The following is a 24,824-nucleotide window of genomic DNA, read 5'->3' on the forward strand; positions in this document are numbered from 1 at the left end:
CTCTCTATATGGGGCTCCCCTTGAGGTGCACCCGGAGGCTTCAGTTAGTCCAGAATGCAGCTGCGCGGGTGATAGAGGGAGCTCCACGTAGCTCCCATGTAACACCACTCCTGCGCAGACTGCACTGGCTGCCTGTGGTCTTTCGGGTGCACTTTAAGGTCTTGGTTACTACCTTTAAAGCGCTCCATGGCTTAGGGCCTGGGTACTTACGGGACCGCCTACTGTTACCTCATGCCTCCCACCGACCCGTACGCTCACACAGAGAGGGCCTTCTCAGGGTGCTGTTCGCCAAACAATGTCGGCCCCCAGGGGAAGATCCTTCTCTGTGGGGGCTCCTACCCTCTGGAACAAACTTCCCCCTTGTTTACGCCAAATATCTGACCTTCGGACCTTCCGCCGCAAATTGAAAACACATCTATTTATTCGCGCGGGGCTGGCTTAAATTTCTCTTGGTTTTTAAACTTGTATTATGAATTTTAATGGGTTTTTAGTTTTTATATGTTTTAAAATCTTAGGCCAATTGTGTAATAAGTTTTTTAATTCGTATTTTAATTGGATATTGTATTGTTTGTTTTTATTTTGGTTGTACACCGCCCTAAGTCCTTTGGGAGAAGGGCGGTATAAAAATCGAATAAATAATAATAATAATGATAAAAAAAAATACAGAGGTTTTGAAGTTAATCTGATTTTTTAAAAAAAACCTGAAAGCATATAAAGGACAAAAAGCTATTTCTGAAATCTGAAAGAGTGAACAGAAATAGACTCATCTTTTTAAAATGGTTTTTAGATGTTATCTTTTTTCTTTCTGCAATATCAGACAGAATTAAAATGGTTAAAATGTTCAGTATTGTGATTTTTCTTGCTACATCTTGAAAATACACCAGAATGTTTACATTTCATCCTTGTTTTCCAGAATCAGTAAACCTCAACAAAGTAGAGAATATGAAGTTCATAATCTGCAACTAGAGTTTCAGGAATTGAAGATACAAACTTGACACCAAATTAGCATATGAAAGAAGAGAGTTCCAAAGTAGCTTTCTTTCTGAATTTCCAATTTTCTTCAGAAAGTATTGTGCTAGGGTTTTATTTTTTTTTATTTTTTTAGTGAAGTATTTATTTTGCATTTATTTTGTTTAGTGTATTAAACCATGTGAGCCATCTTCATTAGATCCTCTATTCATACATTTCCTATTTCATTGAGATCACATAGTATGTTGTGTGTTTTATCAAAAACTATATATCTCTTTGAAAGCCAATTTGGTGTAATGGTTAGGCACTAGGCTAGAACCAGTCCTTATCTTGCCTTAGGCACAAAACCAGCTTGCTGATTCTGGGCCAGTCAGGAATCAGTGGCAAAATTGCACCCACACAATTGAGCAACTAGACCAGTGTGTCCATCAAAACCTTGTCTTAATAAAAATCTTTTTATCTGCCAGTAGAGAAAAGGAGTTAGCCTAACTTCTAGTCTATGACCTGGGAGCATAGGGTATGACAGTCAATCTGTTTTGAACCAAATTATTGGTTTAACATCTTGAACAAGAAAATAACCTCTAAGTTTGGAAGTTCTTTCTCCAGGTATCATCTACACTGTGAACTCCTGTGAACTCCTCTAAGGCAGGGGTCAGCAACCTTAAACACTCAAAGAGCCATTTGGACCCGTTTCCCACAGAAAAGAAAACACTGGGAGCCACAAAATCCTTTTTACATCTAAAATGAAGATAACACTGCATATATTGTTTTCTACCTTTATGTTATGTATTTAAAAACTTATTTATGTTGTTGCACATTGGTTGTGAAGCATATTTTGAGTGACAGGGAGCCACAGCAGAGAGATGAAGGAGCCACATGCGGCTCCAGAGCCACAGGTTGCTGACCCCTGGTCCCTCACTTTCCTAGACCTAAAAGGCCTACCATATAAGGTTGTTGTAAGGTTTACAAAAAGTCAGAGGGATTTTTCTTTAAGGATCCCAAGAAAACTGATTTATGGTTTGTGACTGAGCAGAATTGAAAGTTTAATTTCAGATAGTGTGATGGAGGGTTAAAAAAAAAGGAGGGATATTTTTGCACATACTAAGAGCTTCTACTATCTTTGACATTATCATTGTGTTCCAAAATAATATTTACCATTGAACCTTAATTAAAACCATTGTGTTCCAAAACAATATTCCAGCACTGAATCTTAGTTAAAATTCTGCCCTGCATGTGATTCAGAGGTACTTAGTTTGCCCCCCTCCTTGCGGCAATCTTCACCCACCCCTTCACACTCGTTTTCCTGGATAGGCTATCATGTTTCACCAAAGCTGAGGGTGAGGGAGCCTGCATTCAGATAAAGGCTTGTCCTTGTTTGCAGAAGAGGAAGGGCAGCCCATCAGGCAGGGCACACCAACATATCTGATTGCCCAGCACTGTCTGCTTTTCCTTCAGTGCCCATACTTACAGGAAGAGTTGGGGACGGAAGGTGGGGGTAAGCCCTTGCTGGCATCTGAAGAGCTCCTATTTCACTCACCCTGACGTTGGAGATCTACAAGTTAGTATGTGCAACGAGGGCACCGCCTTCCTGTGCTCAGATGAGAGCTCCCTTTCCTCCTCCCCGTCCTTGCTTTACTTTTTTTTCCCCTTCTCATTTAACTATCGGCCTTTTTCTGTGCTTGCTCTAATGCCACCCAACCCCCAGCTGCTTGAAACTGAGTGTTTAAAAAAAAGAGACTCAGAGAGAGAGAGAGAGACTTCTTGTTGGTGAACTTTGGGCAGTGAGATGAACTTGGCAGCCCCAGTGCGAATTGCAAATCCAGGCATTCCCAAGGCAATTTCTGCTGCAAAGGAGTGTGAAGCTGCAAAGGAGTGTGAAGGTAGGGGTGGCCTTTTATTTAGACACACGAAGCATGGCAGCACCCCTTCCTCCACTCAGATTTTCTAATTAATGACAATATGTGTTGTGGGGGGAGGGAGAGGAGTTTAGCATAAAGCAGGCAGATACGGAAATAACTTTGTATGGGTACCTGGGCGTCTGCAATGTATACCGAAGGGAAGTGAAAGTTCTCAAGGAATGGTAAACAGGTACTTGAGAGCCAAAAGGGAAAACGTGAGGTGGGGAATACTGCTGTGTATATCAGAATGGCTGAGTGAATTTTTCAGTTTTATTCTAAGATACTGCCGCTAACATTCAAAGCGACAAGTCCATGAGTATTTTTGTACCTACAGAGAAGAAATCCATGCTTTTAAGCATGTCTGTACGTGATTCTTAGTTTGCATGACTTCACCTTTCATGCTCTGTTTGGCATTTAAGGAGAATTTAATATTAGTAAGAAGTTTATAGATGTGGGCCATGTATATAATAATGATATACAGCAATGATATCCTTAATATTACCCTGCCCCCATTTCTTCTGCCTCTGATAGGCCACACCCCCTAAAATATAGATCATATGTTTATATATATATATATGGCATATCTATGATAGCAATGGCATTTAGACATATATCACTTTACAGTGCTTTACAGCAGTGTATAAGCAGTTTACAGAGTCAGCAATGCCCCCAATGATTTGGGTCCTCAATTTGGGATAACTAATCTATGTTAAGCTAGGAGATTAAAAACTGCATCTGTTTAAAAGGACATTAGGACCAATATTGACGTGTATCTTTTAAAGCTAAGCTGAAAACCCCAAAGTAGCAAAAAACAGTGAAGCCAGGATATTTTATGTTAATATGAATTATAAATGAAGAACATTAATTTAAAAATGGCTGGTAATCTTTTGTTATACCCCAAAGTAGCAAAAAAACAGTGAAGCCAGTATATAAACAAATCTAATTTGATGTTGCAGGTTTATGAATATTTACTGGGACCAATATCTACTGAATGTGGTAACAATTCAGTTCATAGATTAGAACTGTATACAGTTATCCAGGAACCAGATATGTGACTATTTGTTGTTGTTAGTTGCAAAGTCGTGTCCGACCCATCGCGACCCCATGGACAATGTTCCTCCAGGCCTTCTGTCCTCTACCATCCTCTGGAGTCCATTTAAACTCATGCCTACTGCTTCCAGCCACCTCGTTCTCTGTCGTCCCCTTCTTCTTTTGCCCTCAATCTTTCCCAGCATTAGGCTCTTCTCCAGTGAGTCCTTCTTTCACATTAGGTGGCCAAAGTATTTCAGTTTCATCTTCAGGATCTGGCTTTCTAAAGAGCAGTCAGGGTTGATCTCCTCTAGGACTGACTTGTTTGTTCGCCTTGCAGTCCAAGGGACTCGCAGGAGTCTTCTCCAGCACCAGAGTTCAAAGGCCTCAATTCTTTGGCGCTCAGCCTTTCTTATGGTCCAACATTCACAGCCATACATTGCAACTGGGGAAACCTTAGCATTGACTATATGCACTTTAGTTGGCAGGGTGATGTCTCTGCTTTTTAGTACGCTGTCTAGATTTGCCATAGCTTTCCTCCCCAGGAGCAAGCGTCTTTTAATTTCTTGGCTGCAGTCCCCATCTGCATTGATCTTGGAGCCCAGGAAAATAAAATCTGTCACTACCTCCATTTCTTCTCCATCTATCTGCCAGGAATTGAGAGGGCCGGATGCCATGATTTTAGTTTTCTTAATGTTGAGTTTTAAGCCAACTTTTGCACTCTCCTCCTTCACCCGCATCAAGAGGCTCTTTAGTTCCTCTTTGCTTTCTGCCATTAGAGTGGTATCATCTGCATATCTGAGGTTGTTGATATTTCTTCCGGCAATCTTAATTCCAATTTTTGATTTCATCTAGCCCCGCCTTTCTCATGATGTATTCTGCACATAAGTTAAATAGGCAGGGTGATAGTTTACAGCCTTGCCGGACTCCTTTCCCAATTTTGAACCAATCAGTGATTCCGTGTCCAGTTCTCACTGTTGCTTCTTGACCCGCATACAGGTTTCTCAAGAGACAAATAAGATGGTCTGGTACTCCCATCTCCTTAAGAACTTGCCACAATTTGTTGTGATCCACACAATCAAAGGCTTTAGCATAGTCAATGAAGCAGAAGTAGATGTTTTTCTGGAACTCCCTAGCTTTCTCCATGATCCAGCATATATTGGCAATTTAATCTCTAATTCCTCTGCCTCTACGAAATCCTGCCTGTACTTCTGGTAGTTCTCGATCCACATACTGCTGGAGTCTAGCTTGTAGGTTTTTAAGCATAACCTTACTAGCATGTGAAATGAGTGCAATGGTGCGATTGTTTGAACATTCTTTGGCATTGCCTTTCTTTGGAATTGGAATGCAACTGACCTTTTCCAATCCTGTGGCCATTGTTGAGTTTTCCAAATTTGCTGCCAAATTGGATGTAGCACTTTTACTGCGTCGTGTGTGTGACTACACTGTTTATAAAATAACTGTGTTTTTCCCCTTTTAAATTTTTCTTGAATTCAAAAACCTGTGGAACCACTGCACCTCCATGGTATCTTGCTTGCTGTTGATTGTTTGTTCCTTTTATCTCCTTTTTGATTCTGCAAAGGAAATGCCAATCTCCAACATACATTTATTTCCAGCTTATCTCTACTCATCATATATGCACATAGGCATTATTAAAAAAATAAAAACAGTAAGAGCTACAATCTGTGCTTTGTTTTGAAATCTGACTGTGTACCTAAAGTGAAAGTAGAAGCCAAAATAAGCTTCTAGGATAATAGGAACCATTATGGGAGGTTAGAGGAAGGCACTCAAAGGCAACTATTTTGTGTGGGGACCACAGCTTGTTCTCAAAATATCAGCTCTCATCTCTAACGTCATTACCTCAGGGGTAAGTTTTCAGAAGTAGGTCCAGGTAGAACAGACTAAGAGGTGGCATAGGTCACTATCATCAAAGCCTCTCCTCAGAAAAGAGCACAACTGGCACAAAACTTCCATCAAACTGTCCAGCTGTAACTGTAAGTCTAATGCAACCTCTAAGGCATGGACTTGCTTCTTCAATGGCAATGTGATTCCATCAAAAGACCCTAGAGCAGGGGTCGGCAACCTTAAACACTCAAAGACCCATTTGGACCTGTTTCCCACAGAAAAGAAAACACCAGGAGCCACAAAACCCTTTTGACATCTAAAATGAAGATAACACTACATATCTTGTTTTTTACCTTTATGCTATGTATTTAAAAACTTATTTATCTATGGTTGGTGTACTGGGGGTCGAAAAGCTCAATAAATTATGTGCCGATGGGTGTTGCACATTGGCGGTTGTGAAGCATATTTTGAGCGACAGGGAGCCGCAGCAGAGGGATGAAGGAGCGGCTTCAGAGCTGTGGGTTGCTGACCCATGCCCTAGAGGAGCAGAGAAAGAGCCAGTTAGTTTCTGGATAAAGAGGAACTTGGCTTTGCTGGGATGGAACGTGAACATTTTTTCCCCCATCCAAGAGTTTACAGTCCCTAGGTATTGGATCAGGACTTCCACCCACAACATTGTTCTGTCCCAATGTGGGGATAAATATCATCTCAAACTAACAATGATTGCTTCCACAGCTTCATTTAAATGTTAAAGAGAAGAGAAGATAGAGAAGAACGCTATAGCACCTTCCAATGGAGAAACCTTTAGACCAGCCAAACTCTCATCCTCCTCCATCATCCACTCAGGAAAAGAGCAGAAAACAGGGGCTCAACTTCCTACCCCAGGCAACCCAGAAGAATAACATGACTGATGGTCATGTTGAATGCTCCTGGGAAATCCAAGAGGATCAAGAAGGATGCTTTTCGTCCAACCAGATCACTTTCAGGTCATCTACCAGTGCAAGAATGTAGTTTCATAACTGAACAGTGACTAAAAAACTCTTAGGCTCAGAGTTTCAACATAATCTGCTATCTATTCTTTCTTAATGCACAACCTAAGCTCTACTACTGAGCATTTTCCAAAAATAAAAATTAGCAATGAATCATCAAGGAATTGACGTATTATAGAAATTGAAATTCACAACAGCAAATCCTTATTTTAACCAGGGCATAGATAGAAGGAAAACTGAAAGTCTTGCACATGGGAAAATAAAATAAAAAAATAATTGCTGATCCCCAAAGGCAGATTGGCTGCCTCACAAATGTAATTTGTCCAAACCTTATTTGGAAGTATCCTAAAGTCTTACAAGGAGAATTAGCCCTTTCACACAAACTGGCATGGACAACCATCTTTACCAAGTAGTTTAACCAATTAATTTGCTGGATCCTCAGCAGGTTTAAGAATATTGTCTGATTTTTACAAATTGCATTGCCCAAAGGAAATTTTTGTTATAATTTAATTAAGGCTAAAAAAAGGTCACATCTGTAATCCCTCAAGTGGCAAAACGATGTGATTGCCTGTCTTTTTTGAACCTAACATGGGTTTGGATTTTCTGAGAGTAAGGCAAACTGGAAGGGGGGCATGTTTTTTCTTTTCTTTTGGCAAATGCAGGGGTATCAAACTTTATTTCATTGAGGGCCACATCAGGGTTGTGTTTGATCTCAGGGACTGGGGTGGGCGTGGCCAGCTTGACATCACTCGTGTCAGGGGCTTCTGTGGTGGCCCAAGCACTCTGCCAGTGAAAACGGGCTCCCGAGCTCCATTTTCAGCTGCGACAGCCTCCTGCCGCCCTCTGCCATCAAAAATGGAGAGCTCCATTTTTGCTGGCAGAGGGTGGCAGGAGGCTGTCGCAGCTGAAAATGGAGCCTAGGAGGGCTGCACACCGCCCTCCCGAGCTTCGTTTTTGCTGGCAGAGGCACTGCAAGTCCATCCTTGATGTTTCTTGGGCAGCCCCGCGGGCCAGTTCTAAACACCCCACGGGCCGGATCTGGTGTCCGGGCCTTGAGTTTGACATCTCTGCTCTAGAGTGAATACCAGGCTGTAATGGATGGCAAAGGAGAAAAACTATACTCTTCTGTATCAGCTTTCCCTTACTTGTACTTTTACACCTGTTGCTAGAAAAGGCAAAAAAGTTAGCTGTGATTTTGATCTTCTTTTACAGAGTCGAAAAGACAAAGAAAGGCCTAAACAGAAGCACAAGAAGCATTCAGAAACTGAACCCACAAATCTCACACTGTCTTCCACACCCATAGTCACTGAGAAGGTAACAAGAAATACATGCGAGATATTTATAACAGATGTCTGAGATGTTGTTTTTTTTTTTACAGTTTTTGTTTTTTGTTTTGTTTTGTTTACATTTATACCCCGCCCTTCTCCGAAGACTCAGGGCGGCTTACAGTGAACGGCAGTCTGTGTCTACTCCAGACTTTGCCCAAGTATCTTCATGCAGTAGTTGATGTTGAATGTGCATTCAGTTTTCCCCAAAACGCAGGATTTTTCATTTGTCTAAAATGGACTGTTTTTCATAGCAATAGCACTTAGACTTATATACTGCTATACAGTGCTTTTACAGCCCTCTCTAAGCGGTTTACAGAGTCAGCATATTGTTGCCAACAGTCTGGTTCCTCATTTTACCGACCTTGGTAGGATGGAAGGCCGAGTCAACCTTGAGCCGGTGGGACTTGAACTGCCAAACTGCTGGAAATCAGCAGTCAGCAGAAGTAGCCTACAGTACTGCACTCTAATCACTGTGCCATCACAGCTTCATAACTCCAAAGATGAATTTATAAATGATGAAATTTGGAAATGAGCACTAATCACTCACATCATTATACTGTAGGGTTCCCCATAGCTATTAAAAATATAGTGCAGCAAGCAAACACATGTTGATTTTTTAAAATACTGATTTTCCACATTGGAGAATTCACTCTTGTTTAAATTTAAATGCAGAATGAGAATTTCTTATACAGCCTTTTTGAGAGTTCTTTTAAGAAGAGAAGACAGATAAGAGGGGGGGGGGAGAAATAAGAAAAAAAAATCATACTCCACATCAATTTGTTTCCGCGTCTAATTGCTTACATTTTCCCTACCCTCCACTTCCTCACTGCCTGGCAAACTCCAAGTCACAAGAATTCCATATTGCAGCTGTTGGCTGCTAATGATACAATCACTAAACTGAGCCCTCCAGTGATTTTAGAAGCATGTCCTAACTCGTTCTTGAAGCACATGTGCCAGTTCAAGCCTCCTGCAGCATTAATAACTTAATGGCAGAACTTTACTTTCTCTTTGTCTTTTTCTGTCTATTTGTAAACCAGGATGGAAATGCAGTCTCTTTTTGCTAGGATCGAACCCAGTTTAAGTCTCTATATCAGCCGCGGCCATTATCAGGCAAAACAAGGACATACAAAACCTTTAGGAGAAATTTCATTTCTACATCTTTCCTTTCAAGAAAGGATTGGCAAGAAATGTTTATGTGCAAAAACTCATCTTTCAGTCTGCTTCTTTGTCCTGCCATTCTGGTATTTAATCTGATTCGAGACAGCTAGATGCTTGCACACAGACATTTTTGCCCTAAAGCATAATGTGGAAGTAATGCATTTTGGGGGGTATTTAGGCTGGAAATAGGTAATAGGTTTGAAAAGAATACAGTAGAAGGTGGTTCTGAGAAGTGCTGCTTTCCACCTATTGTCCTATTGCCACCTCAGGCCAAATGGCAGGGTTTGGAAGTTATGCAAACCCTGCACAACCTAGTTACAGGAGTTGTATATGCTACAAGCAACAACCGTTTTCAAACTACCTACCTGTTTCTTGAGTCTTAAGCTTGCAAACTCCTTTTGACTTGAGAACAGCAGCATCTTGCCATAATAGGCTTTGAAATGACAAAATGTATCTAAAAACATAACCCAAAATGCCATAATTCTGTACTTGTATCCATCATCTGATACAGGTTAAGAACAGATAGCATTGAATTGCAACCCCAATTGAGCCAAAAAATTTGTTGCTAAGCAAGACAGTTGTTAAGTGTATTTTGTCCCATTTTACGACCTTTCTTGCCACAGTTGTTTAGTGAATCACTGCAGCTGTTAAAGTTAGTAATAAGGTTGTTAAGTGAATCTGGTTTGCCCATTGACTTTGCTTGTCAGAGAGTCACAAAAGGGAATCACATGACCTTGGGACACTGCAGCAGTCATAAATATATGCCAATATCTGAATTTTGATTCACATGATTAAGGATGCTGCTATGGTTGTAACTGTGAAAAATTGTCCCCTCTTTTTTCAGTGCCGTTGTAACTTTGAATGGTCACTAGACAAATGGTTGTAAGTTAAGAATCCCTTGTTTGCTCTCTTCAATAGACACTCTTGCTTGGAAATGCTTATTTGGTTCTGGACTGGGCAATATCATAAACTGTACACTTTTAGAAGTTCTAAGCAGATGGTTGTTTCAGTGCATGCCTAATTTACAAAAAAGGTTTATCCCGTTAATTTAGGAGATGATTTTTTTCGAAGAGTTAATTTGTCATCCTGATTTGGATTGGAAGGGCTGATTATGTCTGATGATTTGGAACAAAATGCAGAATGCATACAGTTTGAGATGGGAAGGTGTTCTAAAGCAGTGGTTCTCAATCTTAGTCTGCAGACCAAGAATGCAATGTAGTCACTGGCTGTCCACAAAGACTTGAAGAAATGTTATGATTTAAATTTTGAGTTAGATCTTAGGGGCCCGTGGCCACAAAAGGTATTTAAAGGGAGTCCATATAAAGAAAAGGTTGAGAATCATTGCTCTAGAGCAGTGATGTCCAAACTTGGCCCCTTGAAGAGTGGTGGACTTCAACTCCCAGAATTCCCCAGCCAGCAACTTGCTCATATTTATAGCTCACGCAGGCTGGGGAATTCTGGGAGTTGAAGTCCACCACTCTTCAAGGGGCCAAGTTTGGACACCCCTGCTCTAGAGCAAATACGTACTAATCAAAGCATACCTTTAAACATTAATAGTAAATCTAATACACTGGTACCAAACTTCAGGTTCTATACTGATATACTTAAGCCATTTTAGATGATACTATATATTACATTGCTTACTTCAAAATAATGGTTAGCAGTCTTTCCTACATCCAGGGCTTCTGATATTTTATTCCCAAATTCTGCTACAAGAAATCTGAATAATATTTACTGCTGTACTGAGGTATTAACTTGATTTTTCAATCAGCTAAAAAGCAAGATACTTTTTGCCCTACAGCAAAGGGTTATTTTTAAATTCCTTGCAACACAAGTTCATAATGGATCTTTAAAAAGGAGCACTGAGGCTTCCAAATGAAAAGTTAGGATATTTGCCAAATAAGACAACAAAATCATTCAGAAACGAGAGAACATAATCTATGAAACTGGCAAACTGTTCTCTCCTTTCATTTGAATATCATTTTACTAGATGACTGCACAAGACAAACCCTCCTGCAGACTTGTACTTTTTCCTTGGTTTTAGTTCCAAATAGATCCGCTAATAGAAGTTTTCTTTCTTTTTTTAATTGATGGTGGACATACTTGGAATTGGAGAGATGAATTTATAAAATGGCTGCTATGCAAACCCAGTCATAAAATAAAACATGGGATGGGGCTTGGAGTCTGTAAAATGTACAAGGAAAGATTTAGCTGAATTAATAATGCCAATCCCATTATTGTTGCTTGCCCAAAACATGGAGTGAAATCCAGCAAGTTCTAACAGGTTCTGGAGAACCGGTAGGGGAAATTTTGAGCAGTTTGGAGAACCGGTAATAGAAATTTTGAATAGTTCAGAGAACCGGAAAATACCACCTCTGGGGTGGGAATGGAGATTTTGCAATATCCTTCCCCCAGGAGTGGGGAGGGAATGGGGATTTTGCAGTATCCTTCCTGTGGAGAAGGGTGGGAATGGAGATTTTGCAATATTCTTCCCCTGCCACGCACACTAAGCCACACCACGCCCGCCAAGCCATGCTCACAAAACCGGTAATAAAAAAATTTGGATTTCACCACTGGACTAAACCTCCAGATTTTGCTGCTGTCCCTCAGCTGAAGCAGCCTCTTGTTGAGAAAAGCTATTAAGCCAGCATTTCTCCATTGTGGTAACTTCCAGATGCATTGTACTACATTTCTTATCCCTGGCTAGCATGTTGTCAATCCTTTGAGGTAGGACAGACTAGGAAACTGACTCTACAGATTTAATTTGAACTATATTTATAGGCTATGCTAACAGTACCTTGAAAGCATGCCATTGTTTTCCCTGCCCTCCCTCTTATATCCCATGAATTATGGCAGAACCAGTCTGAGTTTCTTCTGAATATCGTTTGCTTGTTTGTGTACCTGTTGTCGTAACTGTCTCTACATTGCTTCTCCAAGGGCATTTTTTCTGGCTCTCTGTGCATGAGGTAGACAGAATTCTTGATCTATCCATTTGGGGGGCACTTGATTCACACATTCATATTAGATTTTTCTTCCCAGATTTTCCGATGGCTTCCCACGCCATTTCGGAAATGTGTCACTTTCTAAACCAGATGGATCTGGCTAGCCCATTGTTCTGGGCATCAAACTAGATTTCATTGAGGGCCACATCAAAGTTGTATTTGACCATGGGGGCTGGGGTATCGTGTCCTATAGCCACCTGTTGTGGCCCGAATGCTGTTCCAGCGAAAACAGGCTCCCAAGTCCCGTTTTGGCTGCAATGGCCTCCTGCAACCCTCTACTAGCAAAAAGAAAGCTTAGGAGAGCCGCTCCCGGCTCTCACAAGCTCCATTTTCACTGGCAGAGGCACTGCATGCGGATCCTTCGCTGTTTCCAGAATAGCCCCACAGGCCAGATCTAAGCACCCTGTGGGCCAGATCTGGCCCCCGGGTCTTGAGTTTGAGACCCCTAGTTCTAGAAGATGTGGGCTGATTAACTTACAGAAGGAATTCCTCAATTTTTGAGTGTATGGCTGATTTAGGTGGTAGCTTTAGTCTAGGACTGCCTCTGTGGCATCTTTCTTTTGGCCCATCCTACCAGGGAGGTTATTTCATAATTTCATTTCATTTCATTTCATTTATTTGATTTTTATACCGCCCTTCTCCCGAAGGACTCAGGGCGGTGTACAGACAAATAAAAACAGACAAGACAATAATCTATAAAATGCAAAATTAAAAAACTTATTATAATTTGCCTAAAATTTTAAAATATATAGAAATTAAAACCCCGTTTAAAATTAATAATAAAACTATACAATCCATAAAATTTAAGCCAGCCCCGCGCGAATAAAAAGATGCGTCTTCAGTTCACGGCGAAAGGTCCGAAGGTCAGGTATTTGGCGTAAACCTGGGGGAAGTTCGTTCCAGAGTGTGGGAGCCCCCACAGAGAAGGACCTTCCCCTGGGGGCCGCCAGCCGACATTGCTTGGCGGACGGCACCCTGAGAAGTCCCTCTCTATGAGAGCGTACGGGTCGGTGGGAGGCATATGGTAACAGTAGGCGGTCCCGTAAGTACCCAGGCCCTAAGCCATGGAGCGCTTTAAAGGTCATAACCAAAACCTTAAAGTGCACCCGAAAAGCGACAGGTAGCCAGTGCAGTCTGCGCAGGAGGGGTGTTACGTGGGAGGTACGAGATCCTCCCTCTATCACCCGCGCAGCTGCATTCTGGACTAGCTGAAGCCTTCGGGTGCACCTTAAGGGGAGCCCCATGTAGAGAGCATTACAATAATCCAAGCGAGAGGTAACGAGTGCATGAGTGACTGTGCACAAGGCATCCCGATCAAGGAAGGCGCAACTGCGAACCAGGCGGACCTGGTGGAAGGCCCCCTGGAGACGGCCGTCAAATGGTCTTCAAACGACAGCCGCCATCCAGGAGGACACCTAAGTTGCGCACCCTATCCTTTGGGGCCAATAACTGCCTCCAACAGTCAGCTGCAGCTGCAGCTGACTGAATCGAGATGCCGGCATCCACAGCCACTCCGTCTTGGAGGATTGAGCTTGAGCCTGTTTCTCCCCATCCAGACCCGTCGGCTTCCAAGCACCGGGACAGCACTTGACAACTTCATTGGGGTGACCTGGGGTGGAAGTACAGCTGAGTGTCATCAGCGTACTGATGGTACTTCACCCCAAAGCCACTGATGATCTCACCCAACGGCTTCATGTAGATGTTGAACAGAAGGCGAGAGAATCACCCTGCGGCACCCCACAAGTGAGGGCCCTCGCGGTCGACCTCTGCCCCCCTGTCAACACCGTCTGCGACCGGTCGGAGAGATAGGAGGAGAACCACCGATAAACGGTGCCTCCCACTCCCAATCCCCCCAGCCGGCGCAGCAAGATACGATGGTCGATGGTATCAAAAGCCGCTGAGAGGTCTAATAGGACCAGGGCAGAGGAATAACCCCTGTCCCTGGCCCTCCAGACATCATCCACCAATGCGACCAAAGCTGTCTCCGTGCTGTAACCGGGTCGGAAGCCGGACTGGAACGGGTCTAGATAGACGGATTCTTCCAGGTATTGGGGTAGCTGACGCGCCACAGCACTCTCTACAACCTTCGCAACGAAGCGAAAGTTGGAGACTGGCCGATAGTTTCCCAAAATAGCCGGGTCCAAAGAGGGCTTCTTAAGGAGGGGTCTCACCACCGCCTCTTTCAAGGCGGCAGGGAAAACCCCTTCCAACAAAGAAGCATTTATAATCCTCTGGAGCCAGCCTCGTGTCACCTCCTGAGTAGCCAGCACCAGCCAGGAAGGACACGGATCCAATAAACATGTAGTGGCGCGGAGCCTCCCCAACAACCTGTCCACGTCCTCGGGAGCCACAGGGTCAAACCCATCCCAAACAGGCTCAACAAGACGTGCCTCCTCTCCCTCGCTTGGATCATCCCAATTTCGGTCCAGACCATCCCGGAGCTGAGCGATTTTGTCGTATAGATAACCACTAAACTCCTCGGCACGTCCCTGTAATGGGTCATCCCGCACCTCCTGATGAAGGAGGGAGCGGGTCACCCGAAACAGGGCGGCCGGGCGGTTATCTGCCGACGCAATGAGGGTGGAGGCGTAGGAGCGCCTCGCCTCCCTCATTGCCACTAGGTAGGAATAGGACCTAACTAGTGTCCGATCAGCTTCGGAACGACTGGACCTCCAAGTGCTCTCTAGGCGTCTTCTCCGGCGTTTCATCTCTCTCAGCCCCTCGGAGAACCAAGGGGCCGGTCGAGATCTGCGCCGGGTCAGAGGCCGCAAAGGCACGACACGGTCCAAGGCCCCAGCCGCGGCCTGTTCCCAGGCCGCACCTAGTCCCTCAGTCGTGCCGCGGGCCAGATCCTCAGGGAATGGCCCAAGCTCCGTCAGGAACCTCTCAGGGTCCATCAGGCGCCTGGGACGGAACCAACGTAGAGGCTCCGTCTCCCTGCGATGGTGGGTGGCAGTTCGGAAGTCTAGGCGAAGGAGAAAATGATCAGACCATGACATTGGTTCTGTTACTAAATCGTCTAGTATCAGATCATTTGACCACTGACCAGAGATATAAATCAGGTCCAGCGTGCCTCCCCCCATGTGCGTAGGGCCATCATTTACTCGTATCAGGTCCAAGGCCGTCATGGAAGCCTGGAACTCCCGAGCTGCAGTCGATGATAAGCCAGCTGATGGCAAGTTGAAATCCCCCATAACTATAAGTCTGGGGGTCTCAACTGCCACAGTGGCAAATAACTCCAGCAGTTCGGGCAGGGCTGTGGTCACGCAGCAAGGAGCCAGGTACGTGATCAACAAGCCCAACTGATTCCTATGGCCCCACCTCACATAAAGGGATTCACAGCCGGCAATCTGAGGAACAGTGGCCTCCCTCAGCTCTAGATCTTCCTTAATGACAACCGCCACCCCTCCACCCCTACCCTGGGCCCTCGGCTGATGGAATGCTCAGAAACCTGGGGGGCATAGTTCAATGAGGGGCACCCCCCCTCTGGCCCCAACCAGGTCTCCGTAATGCCCATAAGGTCCGCGGACTCCCCCTGAATAAGATCACAGATCAAGGGGGCTTTATTTACCACGGACCGGGCATTACATAACATCAGCCGAAGATCCAGGCTCTGAGGATCACGGCCGCCCGAGGAACGGGTAGGGACTAAGGGGCCGGAGCACGTGATCGCTTTCAGACATCGCGCACGTGCTCCCCAAACTCGATACGGCCCCCCCCTCTGCCATATCTGCCTCTCCCACTTACCGTACAGATTGAACCACCCTCTAGTCCTGGAACAAACCCCTCCCCCCCTGCCTTCAGACCAGATGTAGTAATGCCGCGAACTGGCACCGGGGCTGGATCCCTCCCCGACGGGTTCTCCCTCCCACCCGTCTTGTCCCTCCCCCCCTTTAAAAAACCCTTGTTTAAAAATCTATTTAAAAAACCCCATACATTCTTCTTAGCAGCATGCCACCTCTCTGGGTCCCAAAACCCTTCGTTGAGGTAGGCCCTCGATAACTTGGAGGGCCATTCCTGCGAGGCGGGGGAACCCCGCAGTTGTAATAGGTCGGTGGACGAATATCTCATGAGAATGTCAAGTTCAAGACAGCAGAAAGTGTACATCCCAAGCCGGCATAGATGTTAAGCAAGTTCTAGACCCGCAGACTTAGCCACTTCGTCCCTGTCCTCATCACAGACGGAGAAAGGGAGGCTGAAATGCCAAACCCACAATCCGTTGAAATCCGGGGAACATAACCAGCCCAAGTCCAGATGATCCAGGAAACAGCCAAGGGGACCAGAGGTCCGGCCAAATCCGATGGCCTCCCTCCTAATAGTTGGTACAATAATATCCTCCTCGGTTGCCGACCGCTAAGATGACATAATGTCCCTCGGAGACCCGGGCTCACTCCGTCCTGAGGAAGGGGCTCGTACGGTTCGGTGGTCAGATGGAAAGCCACACGTAATACCATTGCCGCTAATGTTGTCACTGCCGCCGCCGTTCCTATGGCCGCCATTATTCACGCTGGATCTATGTTAAGTTCATGATCCAGCCTGCCGCAGGTGGAAATCCTGAGCATGCCGCCAGTGATGAAAAAAAAGCCTAGGCCGTTGATAGATGTTACGGCGCAGGCTAGGCCTAGCCAAGAGTCAGCTGGGGGGGGGAGAATAGCCGATCTTCGGGTCCTCAGGAGCCCCAGCCCACATGGCCCACCACACTGCCGCCGACATTATACGAGGCCAGGGATCAAACCAGGGCCTGTCCGGGCGGCTACCCCGCCCCAAGATGGCCCCAAGATGGCCGCCGCCATCCGCTGACTCACCGGTCGTAAAAATGCGGCCCAGGATCTTGCCGCTGCTAGAAACTGCGGCAGGGGCTAAACATGCCCGAAAGTCAGCTGGGGGGGGGAGAAACGGCTGATCTTCGGGCCCTCCAAGGCTCCGGCCCGGACGGCCCACCACACTGCCGCCAGCATTCTGCTCACGGCCGGGGATCTCCAAGCCAGTCCGGGACGGCCGCCCCAACCCCAAAATGGCCGCCGCCACCATCTGCTGCTTGCCCAGGACTCCGGCCCCGCTCTCGGCAGCCGAGAGACCACCGAGGTCCAAAGACCTCGCTCTCGACTGCCGGCGTGTTAACCGACCTGGGGCCGAAGTCCATGCAGCCCGGCAAGCGGCACAGCGGCATCACGGCTGGGAGCACCAGCCGCTGCCTTCACGAGCCTCAGAACGCCGCCGCCATTACACGCATGCGCAGAAGAATTACCTAACTAGCCCAATTAGTTAGCCCATAATTTCTTGTCCTTCCTCTCTACTTTCTCTGCTGCCTTTCTGTGAACTTTCTTCTGACCAGTGAGCTAGCAGTTGTTTGGAAAGTTAGCATAACCTTCTTTGTTGTCATATAACAGCGATTAATAGGCAAATTTATTTATTTATTTATTTATTTATTTATTTTGTCACAACAATATATATAGGTATCATACAAAAAGATTATATAGTATATAAACACATATATGAGTAAATATAGGAGGTATAAGCATATATATATATATATATATATATATATATATATATATATATATATATATATATATATATATATATATATATAGAAAGAAGAAAAGAAGAAAAACAATAGGACAGGAACAGAAGGCACGTTTGTGCGCTTATGCACGCCCCTTATGGTCCTCTTAGGAATGGGGTGAGGTCAATAGTAGAAAGTTTTAAGGTTAAAGCTTTTAGGATTATGGGAAGAGACCACAGAGTCAGGTAAAGTATTCCAAGCACTGATGATTCTGTTACAGAAGTCATATTTTCTGCAATCTAGATTAAAGCGATTGACATTAAGTTTAAATCTATTAGTTGCTCTAGTATTATTGCAATTAAAGCTGAAGTAGTCTTTGACAGGAAGGACATTACAATAGATGATTCTGTGAGTTAAACTTAGGTCTTGTCGAAGGCGACGGAGTTCCAAGTTTTCTAAGCCTAGGATTTCAAGTCTGGTGGGATAAGGTATTTTATTGTTTTCAGAGGAATGGAGAACGCTTGTTGTAAAATTTTCTGGACACGTTCAATTGTATTGATGTCAGAGATGTGATGAGGGTTCCAAACAGGCGAGCTGTATTCTAGAATTGGTCTAGCAAATGTTTTATATGCTCTGGTGTGGTGTTTTTGGAAAAGAAGCTACGCAAAATTAGGTTTACAACTCTTAGAGCTTTTTTTGCTATGTAGTTGCAGTGGGCTTTGGCACTTAGATCATTTGACATGAAAACTCCAAGGTCTTTAACGGGATGGGGGTCGTCTGTAAGGTAATGTCCATCTAGTATGTACTTAGTTTTTGGGTTCTTTTTTCCTATATGTAAGACTGAGCATTTGCTGGTTGAAATTTGAGCTGCCAATTTTTAGACCAAGTGGTTAGATGATCAAGGTCGTTTTGAATGATAGAAGTATTGTCTGTGGTGTTAAATAGTTTGACATCGTCAGCAAAGAGAACACAATTACTTGAGATATGGTCACAAAGATCATTAATGTATAGTATAAAGAGTGTTGGTCCAAGGACGCTGCCTTGAGGAACGCCACTCTTGACAGGAACAGGATTTGATAAAGCATTGCCAATTTTGACCACTTGTTGTCTGTTAGACAGAAAAGCAGATATCCATTTGTGAAGGGGTCCTGAGATGCCATAGGATATTAGTTTTAGGAGAAGTTTATCGTGTACTACTGAGTCAAAAGCTTTGCAGAAGTCTATGTAGATTGCATCTATTGATTTGCCTTGATCAAGATTTGTAGTCCATATGTTTTTACAGTGGAGAAGTTGTAAGTTACATGATAATTTTTTCCTGAAACCAAATTGTTTGTTGGAGAGTAGGTTGTTAGTTTCTAAGTATGAGGTAATGGATTGGTTGATGATTGATTCCATGACTTTGCAAGTGATGCAGCAAAGAGAGATCGGTCTGTAATTTTCGACTAAGCTGGGGTCTCCTTTTTTGAAGATAGGGATGACTGAGGCTAGTGACCAAAGTTTAGGAAGGGAACTGGTAGTGAAAGCTTTATCAGAGATAATACTTAGGGGTTCTGCTATATTAATAGAAAGTTTTTTTATAAAGTATGCACATAGTCCATTGGGTCCAATAGACAGCGATGGTTTTAAGTTATGAAGAGCTTTTCCAACATTATCTTCTGTGAAATCTATATGAGTTAAGTCATCATAATCATTGCTGGTACGTTTGTGGAATGTCGGATATGTGTTATCGGAGTTAACAAAAACTGAGCCAAAGAAAATGTTGAAGAGGTTTGCTTTAACTGTTTCGTCATTGCATTCTTTGTTGTTAGAATCTTTTAGTGGTGGGATGGATCTTGAGTCTTTAAGTTTATTGTTAACAAAATTATAAAAGGCACGATTGGAATTAGTGCGCAGAAGGTTCTCTTCTTGTTTGGTGTGGTAATTTGTGCATTCAGTTTTTATTTGGTTGCATATATTTCTGTAGCGGTTTTTGAAATTGGCAACATAGCCTTTTTTGTTTCTTTTCCAGAGGGATTTTTTTTTTGATTGAAGTTTTTTTATTGATATGGGTAGTTTGTTTTTCCTGATCACGGTAGTCATTTGTGGAACATATAGTTTAATGACTCTATTGATTTCAAGTAGGAAGACTCTATAGTGGTCTTCAGCGGTTATGCAGGTTGCAAACAAATGAGCACATATAGGTTGGACTTAATCAGCAACCATCTTGTTCCCTCAGCCTATTGATTTATTAGACATCTTATAGTGAGGGTTATGTACACTGACCATATTTTCATGGGAAAAACAAAGAACAAACCTGAAAAAAGTCTGCAAGTTGTTCATAAACCTAAACATTTTAATTGTTCATATTTATGATCTTGCTTTACAAAAGAACGTGCAAAAGAAAATAAGAAAAACTACAAAAACGTAATATGAATATCTAAAATTAAATAATATATGTAGATTTATTTTAAAAAGGCAATCAGTTTCTATATTTTTCAAAGTAATATGTAAGATTGTGCGTTAAATGGTATCATTTGTATAGCTAAAGTTAAATGATCAAAATAAAGAACAAAGGTGAGTTTTGGAAAAATAAATCTAAAGGACAGTGTTGTAAAATGAAGGACTGTCCTTTGTAATAAAGGACTTGTGATCACTTGTAATTTATGGGCTTACTTATCAGGTCAGCAGCAAAGTTTCTGCTAGAAGCTATATGCTAACATTTTCTGCAGAATTTGTTTTCTGGTTCATCTCTGTTTGTACAACTTTTGGAATCCACACAGAAAACAAACTGGAATGTCATCAGTGGAGCCTACTCACTCTCACTTATTATATACATAAACTATTTTACCTCAGGAATCCTGCTGCTACTCTTGTTTGAATAATTCCTGGGAAACTGCCATCTGCCTTAGTTAAACCAGCTTAAATTAATTGGATTTAACCCAATCTGATTTTTGCCAGTTGATTTAATTCAATTCTGTTGCCAGAGTGTTTGCCCAAAAGAGGCCTAGTCACTTATTTTATTTTTCTTTTCCAGCTTGAAAAAACATTTGATGGGCATGAATTAAAACTGTATTTTTATAAAGATTATGGCTAGCTACACCAATGGGTAATAGATCGGCATCTATAGTAACACTACTACATTTTTTATGGATTAGGCTTAGTAACATTTCCTAGTTTAAAGCAGGGGTGAATGCTCCCAGTTCATGTGATCCAACAGCGATTGTGGCCGCTGGTTCGGGGATCTGGTAGCGATGGTGGAGTGAAGCTCCACCCACCTGCCCGGGTGTCATTACTTCCTAGTTTTAACCAGGAAGTAATATGTTTTTTACCTTCTGCTCATGCACAAGAGAGTGCAGCACATGCACTTCCGAACCGCGAAGGAAGGTAAGTAGATTTCACCCCTGGCTTAAAGTAATACAAATCGTAAATAATCTGGAAATAAAATTTTCACAGATTTTGTTAACCATGATTGCTGGCACAAAGACTATTGTAGATAAATGATTATCTAACAGAAAAGAATATGTATAGCTCAGGAATGGACTGTTGAATCCTTGGTGCTCTCTAAACTTGGTTGCTTCCTTGCAGACATTATCTTGAATGGGTCTGCAAGCAAACAATTGAATTGGATATTAAAATAGAGGGTGACTGCCTAGTACCCACCATACATTATTAACAGCCTCCTTAGACAGTGGGCAGAGTTTTTAAGAATTACAAATTTTTAAGAACATCTGGAGGATATCTAGTTGCCAGTGACAGCTTTAAATTTGGGCAACTGGGGTTCTGGGGTTCTATTTGATCCCCAGAGATTTCTCAGCAGGTTCACAACACAATTAATTTAAATTACTACTCATTGTGAACCACAGCTGCATTTTACCAAGATGCTTTAATCTCTCCTCCCATCACCAGCACTAATAAGTAGCAAAGAAAACATTGCTAAGTCAAAGTGCTGGCAAAGGAGCACAAAGAGCTGCCCTCCGCTCCTAATCTTACACTCTTCCAATTAGACTTCCTGAGTTCAACAGCTTAAGACAGCTGTTCTCCAATAGCATCACTGATCCTGACATTCCTACTGCAAATCTTCAACCTGGAGTTGCCAAGTTTGTGATAAAAAGGCAAAACATCAGCTTTCCTCAAACTGGAGATGCAAGAGTTGATGAATTGTTTGGTATTAGTATGGCAAAGTGCCTGTGATCTGAAGCACTGTAAAATATTTCTTGCTCAGAATTACTCAAGGGACTATACTTACATACGGCCTAATTACAAACTGCCTAGCAACTTGGGTATATTTGTATTTGTGTATATGCATATTTTTCCATGCATTTGATTCTTAAAATATTTTTTTTAAAAAAATTTGAGGTGAGATTCAATATTTTTACAGATGAGTATTTATAGCTTATACTGCCAAATTTCATAGTATTCTTATTAAAGGAAAAAGTAACATACAGTCATGTAACAGCTATAAATACTAACGTACTGCACTTATTGTGAGTTGAAATGATACATCTAGAACAGGGGTCTCCAACCTTGGCAACTTTAAGACTTGTGGACTTCAATTCCCAGAGTTCCTCAGTCAGCAAAGCTGGCTGAGGAACTCGGGGAGTTGAAGTCCACAAATCTTAAAGTTGCCAAGGTTGGAGACCCTTGATCTAGAACAGAAGTCTGATTAAATTTGAGAAAAAATCCGTCTCTCTCTCTCTCTCTCTCTCTCTCTCTCTCTCTCTCTCTCTCTCTCTCTCTCTCTCTCTCTCTCACTCACTCACTCACACACACACACACACATGTTACACACAAACCAAACTTAGATACTCAGAGTATGAAATGGCAATTTACTGTAGGTTAGTAGACATATGGTAAATGCAGACAGAAGGTTTATTAAAAAAGTTTTTCACGTTTACACCAAAAGGCCAGCGAATATCAGGAATTATTGTGTAGAGTACCAATGTAATCCAGTCAAAAGAGTAGAGTGGATGTGACCCACAGCAAACTGCAGGAATTGGCACAGTGAGACATAAGTGCCCAGCACCCTCCTGAAGATGAACAATACTTCCTGTACTGCACTGTGAGACAGTCCCTTTCCCAATTAACCAATCTGATAGTAACAAATCTGAACATAAATTCCATCTCAGTAGCTTACTTCAAGCTAGTATTTCCCTTTGGAATTTCTTCCTGAGATGCAAAAAGGCCAAGTCTAGTATAAACTCACTGGACATTTTATAAACTTCGATCATAAAGGCATGTCAATGTTTTGTTTATAGGTAGGTAGGTAAAATAAAGATTTTTAGAACAGAAGATTAAAACTAATACAAACTAATAGGTATAAATCAATAAAAAGAAAAAAAGAAAGAGAAAGCTAAAAGTGCAAGAAAGGAAAAAATGGAAATAGAAAAGAAAGAAAAGGATACAAATAAGTAGCTTCTGATATTCTTTACGCCAGTTATAAGTACAAATATAAATTTAGCTTTTACTCTGTGGTTACAACATAACTCTCTTCTTTCTATAATATATCTTGTCTAACCATCAAAACCATAAGTCAGTCAGTGGTGGTTCTTTGATGATGCTTCATGTCTGTGTTGTTTGATCTTTTAAGAATAAGTGGAGGCAAGGAAAATGAACCGATAGGAACATCCACCCTTTCATGCTAGTTTCCTAGCATCTGGCTAGTTGAGGTAGCCAATCTCTAAACAAAGAAGTAATAAGAACTACAATAATTAGTTGTAAGGGGTAGACCAAAATTACCTTTGTGATGGCACACATGCTTGTGAGATTTGTATCCCTGCTTCTGCCAGAGGGACGCATGCTGATGGGAGCTACTTCATCCATCCATTGTCCTCATCTTTTGCAAGTGACTGGAAGTGGGAAGGAAAGTAATAAGAGAGAGAAAAGTATAACTATATATTTGTTTATTTCATTTATATCCTACTACAATCAAAACAGACTCTGACAATAATTATATTTTTTACTTTCATATATGCATTACCACTTTGTAAGATGGGAATTTGTCTGAGCCACCTGAAATTATTAGTTCTGGACACTGAAAAACATTAAGTCCTCTCCTTCCAGAGCTGAAGGTAATTTGAAAGTAGGATCTCTGTTCACTTTCATTTCCAAGATTAGGTGAAAATAAGTTTTACAAAATGTTGTATTGTACTTTGAAGAAAAAGCAATGAAATAAGAAATATGCCTCAGATATTTAATGAACTATAACTTAGCAATATATATTCAGGCTTAGCATTACTTGCTCAGATCAGCCTCTTCTAAGAAGTACTGCCTATCTTCAGAATAGGGAGAAAAGAAGAGAAACAAAACTATGGCTAGAAGCCAAATCATTTTAATTTGTAAAATGACATTTGAAAATATAGGACTTAAGAATCAGAGAAGTACACAGATCTGACTATAGCAATATTCAGAAAGAGAAGATGACCAAAGCTTACAAATTCAGGAAGCAACCAAAAAAGTGAAATGTGCTAGAACAGGGGTGTCAAACTCAAGATCCCGGGGCCAGATCCAGCCTGCAGCTTGCTTAGATCTGGCCCGCGGGGCCGCCTTGCAAACAGAGAAGGACCAGTCCGTGTTGCCTCTGCCAGCAAAACCGCAGCTCTCCCAAGTTCCATTTTTGGCAGCAGAGGTTTGCAGGAGGCTTTCACAGCTGAAAATGGACCTCACGAGGGCCACATATGGCTCTCCCGAGCTCTGTTTTTGCTGTCAGGTTGCAGAAGGCAGTCACAGCCGAAAATGGAGCTCAGGAACCCATTTTCACTGGCAGAGTGCTCAGGCCACTACAGCCCCCCCCCCCCGGACATGAATGATATCATGCTGGCCATGCCCACCCTGGCCATGCCCCCCCTAGCTCCCCCCGAGGTAAAACACAACCCTGATGCGGCCCTCAATGAACTGACGTTTGAAACCCCTGTGCTAGAATATCAAAAGATAATGAACCAAAAAGAATGTGAATATCTAAGGGCCAAAAAGTAGAAAATAATTGAATTGACCGAAAGTGTTAGTCTTTGCAAAATAGAAATAAAGTGAGAGTATTTCTATGCTATGATCAGTTATATTTTGGTTACGAACATAATAATAGTCATTGATTATAAGTCTAATAGGGTAATTCGTACTTTTCAACC

The 24,824-nt window shown here is 42.6% G+C and overlaps 1 protein-coding gene across 8 annotated transcripts in view; it reads left to right on the forward strand.

Annotated features, from left to right (window-relative positions):
- Nucleotides 1–24,824, forward strand: part of MLLT6 (MLLT6, PHD finger containing) — a 150,466-nt gene that overhangs the window by 53,519 nt on the left and 72,123 nt on the right. For 6 of the 8 annotated variants that reach the window (XR_009154832.1, XM_058180188.1, XM_058180185.1 and 3 more), the window contains one exon: nt 7,943–8,044. The exons of 1 other annotated variant lie outside the window; for it this stretch is intronic. Coding sequence is in view for 6 of the 7 variants with exons in the window: in XM_058180188.1 (XP_058036171.1) it covers nt 7,943–8,044 (102 nt within the window). In the remaining variant the exon portion in view is untranslated. Of the gene's footprint in view, nt 1–6,494; nt 6,728–7,942; nt 8,045–24,824 lie in introns of those variants that run through there. One more of the 8 variants, XM_058180192.1, reaches the window with a different exon arrangement.

This window comes from Ahaetulla prasina, chromosome 4, assembly GCF_028640845.1.
Source record: "Ahaetulla prasina isolate Xishuangbanna chromosome 4, ASM2864084v1, whole genome shotgun sequence".
Classification (NCBI taxonomy): domain Eukaryota; kingdom Metazoa; phylum Chordata; class Lepidosauria; order Squamata; family Colubridae; genus Ahaetulla; species Ahaetulla prasina.